Source organism: Hyposmocoma kahamanoa, unplaced genomic scaffold (genome assembly GCF_003589595.1).
Source record: "Hyposmocoma kahamanoa isolate Upper Pololo Valley unplaced genomic scaffold, ASM358959v1 63, whole genome shotgun sequence".
Classification (NCBI taxonomy): Eukaryota; Metazoa; Arthropoda; class Insecta; order Lepidoptera; family Cosmopterigidae; genus Hyposmocoma; species Hyposmocoma kahamanoa.
In genome coordinates this window covers 1,011,327-1,017,725 of record NW_020653851.1, presented here as the reverse complement: position 1 = coordinate 1,017,725, position 6,399 = coordinate 1,011,327, and the positions used below count along the sequence as shown (strand labels likewise).

At 35.6% G+C, this 6,399-nt stretch overlaps 1 protein-coding gene across 1 annotated transcript in view; it reads right to left on the bottom strand.

Annotated features, from left to right (window-relative positions):
• Positions 1-347: 347 nt before the first annotated feature.
• Positions 348-6,399, bottom strand: part of LOC113229904 (acetylcholine receptor subunit alpha-type acr-16) — a 97,833-nt gene continuing 91,781 nt past the window's right edge. The window contains exons 10-11 of the mRNA XM_026463596.1: positions 1,527-1,727; positions 348-977 (exon numbers count right to left, since the gene is read on the bottom strand). Of these exons, the coding sequence (XP_026319381.1) occupies positions 893-977; positions 1,527-1,727 (286 nt within the window). The 3' untranslated portion in view covers positions 348-892. The remainder of the gene's footprint in view (positions 978-1,526; positions 1,728-6,399) is intronic.

Sequence of the window (6,399 nt, the reverse complement as noted above, 5' to 3'; positions counted from 1 at the left end):
CAGGTCATGGTTGACTGGGAACGTAAATATTTTAAAACAGTCGTTAAAACCGAAAACATCCTCCCCTGAAAAATTTTACAAAATGGCCCTTTCTACAACGAACATTAAGGTATATTACGTCACCTAATAATCCCCAGCTATCCCGTCACTGGGCGCCCGGCCTAAGGCCCGTATTAATAAGTCCAAGATCCGTATAAAGAACTTCCTTTTTAATGAATATCACTTAAGTGCACATCAATGATTACTTAACAGGTTACGCATCGTTTGAGAATATGCAAAATTTCCGTTTATTGATAAACGTCGGCTCAAAATCGCTATTAAGTCCCAATCAATCAAGTGCCGGGTCTTGGTTCCTTGAGATGGTATCATCCAAGATGCCGATGATTATATCTATTATTACAATAAGCTTGAGATGCACCTTGAGGTTTGAGCAACGCCTCAGCTGTTACGTATTTAACACTGGACTTTAAAGTTGCTTATTAACAGGGACCTTAATAAATAATGAAAACTTTACTTCATAAATTTAAATCAGGATCATTAATTTCATTTAATTTAAATGTGTCTGTTTTTGAAAATCGAAGTCGAATTTTTATGGAACTAAGAAGCTGAATGCACTTCTGATGATGGCATCAGTTTAAGAATTCTACCTATGCGATTATATTGTATAAAATTGTATGCGACCTGGAGTACTTAGTGACTGTGAAGGCGTCGCAAAATCGGCAATTTTACAAAGGCATCAACAAATGCTAATAATATCATGTTGATCAATAAGCAGTCACCTTTACACGAACCTATATCCACCGGGTTTATTTTAGATACAGTATTTATACATAATTACGCTATCTCGAGTCTAATATTAGTTCTCTCGTTAACGGGATTCGAACCCGGGACCTCACTGCACGATGATATGCGGCGCGGAGAGCAGCACTGCCACCGTCGCGATGATTGTAAATAGAGTGAACACGAACAGGCAAAACCTGGTGACAATACCCGTATCATTATTAAGCACAAACCACATAGTGTCTTTACAGCACCATCTAAGATAATATAAAATCAGGTGCTGCTGTCGAGGCGTTACTGCCTTTATGATCGACTTTTCTCGTTATGGTGAACGATCTCTTTTGTCACAGTAATTAGTCTCTTGTATTACACCGATCGATCTCTTTTGTTACAGAAATCGATCTGTTTACTGTGATCGATCACTTTTGTTACACTACGGTTCAAATTTCAACCATGATTATACCCAAATGTTTTTGTCTAATTTCTACGCATTTCACGCCAATAATTTATACTGTCTTGAGACATGTGATAAAGAGACAGAATACAAAATCACAATTAATTTTGTGTTTTTCTAGTACGTTAATACTTTCATCATTGGTTTTCTTATTTCGAGTGTTCGATGTGGCAAAAGACACCCTAGATTTCTTTACTTTCTTTTGGGTACGTAAAGAAATAGACTAGAAACTACTATAAACATCTTCTCCATTAGATACAAATGCACAGTCAGAGAAACAAACAGAACGTACCTGTCAACAACCATGGCTGCAAATTTCCAATCACTGATTAGCTCTGCTTCTTCATCAGCCTTTTTCATCCTGGCGGTGATGAACTGGAGTTCCCGGAGGATGAGGTGCAACTCTCTGTGATGCCCTCCGAGCCCTCCAACGTCCTCCATCGTGGAGGGCCTCACGAACGACCTTCGGAAGTCCGTGCGGAATATCGAACACCTGAAAATTATTCTGTGTTAGCGAGCATTTCTGGTAATGCATTGCTGACGGATTTTCGGGTGATAAATTTCAAATTGTTAAGTAATTTTCGATCTTATTGTGATTCTGATTCAGACAAGTAATTTACTTAACTTAAAAGTAACAAATCACTTTAAAACAAATGACTGTCATGTTCGTAAATAACTTAATAACTATATCACACTAACCGGTGCCCGCAATGTTGTCTGCGTTGATTAAGTACTTCAAGTAACTTACTGTATTATACTAATTTTCATAGTTTTATTGATTCTCCATACAAAATTGTATCCCCTATTTCACCAGCTTAAGGATTTATTTTTGAGACAAAAAGAAGCCTATATCCTTCTTCTTCATCCCATCTATCTCTACACCAAAATTCGTCAATGTTGATTCAGCAGTTTAGGCGTGAACATGTAAAAAACAGAGCTACTTTCGCATTTAAAATGGGACAATTTGATCCTCAAAGATATTATAAATGTGCAAAGACATTACAAAAAAATTATATATTGTAAATGTGCTCTTTTTTCATGTTTGATTTGTATATCAATTGTTCCGTCTATATTAGTTGGTCTACAGATAAATTATAAACGAACTGCATTCAAGGTAACACTATTCTTATGTTTAAGCGTACTATTAATATTTGGTATTCAAAAATAATATTCAATTCTCCTTCTTAGTATTGGTCTTTTCTTTGAACGATTGATGACATTTATAACCTCTCTATCTTTGGTATTGATCTCCTAATAAATCTTGGTTGCTTGTTTGCGCCTTTCATTCAGTAGGTTAGATTAGGTTAGTATATGAACGAGCGAAGCGCGCGTGCCGCAGCAGCGGCCGGCGAGTGCAGATGCCAATTTGCTTGCGTTATTAATGTGCATTATTGAGTGTGTGAGTGTGAGCGTTTTAATGCTCATTTGTCTTAGTTTTGAGGCCCAACATAAAACTATCAAACTTAATTTATAATAATCAAAAATTTTTTTACGTAGCTCAGAACAGATTAAAATATCGATTGATTTAATTTATTTTATGTCCCAGAGAAAAATGATCCTGCTGCTTTTGCAAATTTAAATGAATCATTCCGTACCTGAGAAGCATTACACTGTAAGTGCTATTTTTAAAATTTTACAAAATCGACACCCCCGTAAAATTACAGAATTGGCGCTTACAGTGTAATGCTTCTCAGGTACGGCATTTAATATATATGCCATTTATAATATTAGTTTGGATCATGGAAGTATAACTCAATTGCTAATCGCCATACAAGACTATGGGGGCAGGTGTTTAGTACCTATTGGTACACTAGATGCCGCACACGTTTGGTACACATTGGTACACGAGTACCAAATAGCTATTTTGGTAACTAATTTGTTGTACATTGACAAGCTGCAATTTACTAAAACTACTCTAATTTTTAGTGATAACAAACAAATCACTTAAATGGCACTAATTGTACAGATTTTTAGGGACAGTGGAAAAAGAAAGAGAGAAAGAAAATAAATTTATTCAGCACAAACACATGTTACAAGTAGGTACAATATTATTTTATGATTTTAAAATTAAAAAGAAAATAAAAAATTGTAGAGGCGCATTAAAATAGGTAAAACATAATAAAGAAGTCAATTAGATCAGAAAAATAAAATTGTCACTATGTCTTGTATTTTATGTTTCTCTTTGCGTTATACAAATATTATTTCTCCAGGCGTATTTTGCAGTATTAAAATGTGCTCTCTGAGTTGAAAGTATAAACGGATTGTGAAGAACGCACTGGTGGCGTTATATCGTTCCAAATTTTCGCCGCGGAGTATTTAAAACTGCCTGTATAAGTTCTATGTTTTGGAATGCACAGTGGAAACCTGCAGGTGTGTGCTTTTAATTCCATATAAGACGTTCATGGGGATAAAAAGGATTTTTGCTTTTTATCACTCCAAATAGAAGCTATTCCAGCTATTCTTTTATTTTGTATACGATTAGCGCCATGTACCCATATTAGCAAGCGTTAATTCGTAAATTAGTTTGTAACACACAAATGCACGCACTATTGTCAAAAAATAATTTTAACTCATGAACAATATTTGAATCATATTACAAGGAAAAAAAGTGAGTTCTTATATTTCATATTACAGAGGAATTATCTGATATACACGGCCGTTTACATAATAAATAAAATAATCCCTATCCCTCCCTATCCAAACTTCAAATCGGATTGTTCTAAATTGCTATGTTGTTATATTGAACGATATAGGTACCAATATATTTATAGGTTTAAATCGTAAATGTTGTTTGTGAATTATTTTGTACTATTGGCTGCTTTGTTTTTGTGGCGCTGGTCGAGATGCGTCACATAATACTTATTTCAAATGTAGCGAATTTCTTCAAAAGGGCGGGGTCCGAAAAACAGCTTAAGCTGAGACTCTTACCTTTTTATCTATTACACGATGTTATTTAAGGATAAACTTGTATATTACTGTACTCTTTTATTTATTCATTAATTCCAGTATTGTAAATCGAGTTCTTAGGTTTTCGCGATTGTTACACATAGGAAATGAAACTATTTTTCCGGATTTAAATCGATATGGAACAAGAGAATTGTGGTACTTTAGCTTTCTTAGATGTTTTAATTAATAGAAATCCTAATAACACCTTAGGCCATACTGTATTTCGAAAGAAAACCCATACAGATAGGTATCTCAATGGTAATTCCCATCACCATCCTAGCCAGTTAGCTACCGTGGGCAAATCTTTGTTTCAGAGGGCACATGGTGTCTGCGACAATAATCATCTGGCAGGGGAACTTCAACATATAAAGCAACCTACATGCGAATAACTTGAAGATTCCACGCCAATGCCGCAGACCCCGTGTGAAACCACCAACAGTCGAGCGAAGACTTGCCATCTTACCTTACGTGAGAGGTGTTACAGACACGATCGGAAGAGTCCTCAGGCTCGCATCTATCAAGACCTATTTCAAGCCCCTGACGAAGATTTCTAAGTTCCTGAGACCCGTGAAATGTAACATCCCCTTACAGGATGCAGGTGCTTACAAGCTTGACTGTGAGTGCGGTCTCTCTTATATTGGACAAACAAAGCGAAGTATTTGTACCCGCGTCAAAGAACATATAGCTGATATCAAACACCGTCGCGTAAACAAGTCTGCAGTCAGTGAGCGTGTCATGGATAAACCTACACATTCAATGAAGTTTGACAAACCCCAGGTCCTTGCAAAAGAAGTCCGTTATCTACCCAGGATGCTGCGAGAGACCATTGAAATTAAAAAACATCCTAATTTCAACAGGGAAGATGGTTTCTCCGTACCACCAGTTTGGATCCAGTATTTCCTCTAATGAAAAATCCCAAAGAGACATAAGACTGCAGTACTAATTAATATGTTTTAGTTTATTCTAATATCTATTAATAATTAATAATAAATTGAACTTAATAAAAATTCATTCAATAAAATAATTTATAAAACTTAATATAGCGTAAATTGGAATGTTTTCTTTGTAAAATTAAAAATAAGGTATTTAATTAATAACTATTGTAACTATAGTGAAAAAATAAGGTGGTTTGCATCAATATTAGACATAACTGGTTGAAGACTGTACCACCTCAGTCAACCGTGACCATGGGACCTGTAAAGGGCCCGAAACGTCGGTTTGTTTGAAAAAACAAATATACGCGCTTTAAATCCGGAAAAATAGTTTCATTTCCTCCAGTATTATAAATTCATAACGTATCAAATTCAAAATTTCATTCAAGCAGCTAACTTGCCTGGAATTTCCTGACTAAATTTGAATAGTTGTGTTAGATACACCTATCCGTCTCTGGACAACTCGGCTTATGTTACAATGCACCTATTTTTATCAATATTTATGTAGTTGTGTAATATTTAGTAACAGTAGAGCTCCTTGTGTAAGAGTTCGTCCAGGGTAGTACTGCCTCCTTACCTATTTCTGTAATTTAAAGTTCTGAGTGGCACTGTAACTGTTATGGACAGGCATGTAGGTTACCATCAAGCGCACGACCTGTTCGTCCCGTCACTTGATGTTATAAAAAAACACATTCTTGTTTAATTGTTGTAGTATGTTTACTTATATTGTGTTCTAGTAATTATTGTGACCCCTTAATTGTTCTCCATTAGTTATTATTTTAATTTTATTGTACGAGTATGTTGTTATACCATATCCGTGCAACATCGACCAAGGTTGTCAACTGCAAATCAGCGTGAGTTAATATTGTGCCCCGCATATGCTGAGGTGGTGACCTATTCGGAGGGCATGCAGCGTAGCATGCAATGATTGATTGTTTTTTGTTAAGCCTAATTTTTTACTCTGTATTTCTCTCTTCGTTTTTCTTCAAGTTGTTGCCTTCGTCGAATAAATGATTTTTCTGCTCTATTATTTCTATTCTACTCATTGATAAATAAAGATAAATAACGTTCTTTATTGTTAATATAAACTACTTCCCGGTTATTGGTCAGAGCGCCATCTAGATATGAGACGGATTTTTGGCAGAGCTAACATCTGTACTATGGACATTAGCAGTCCGATCTAGTTATTGTTCCATGGTTTGGATTAATACTTAATTTATACAGAATGTTAACTGAAACTCACACACACACACACACACACACACACACACACACACACACACACAC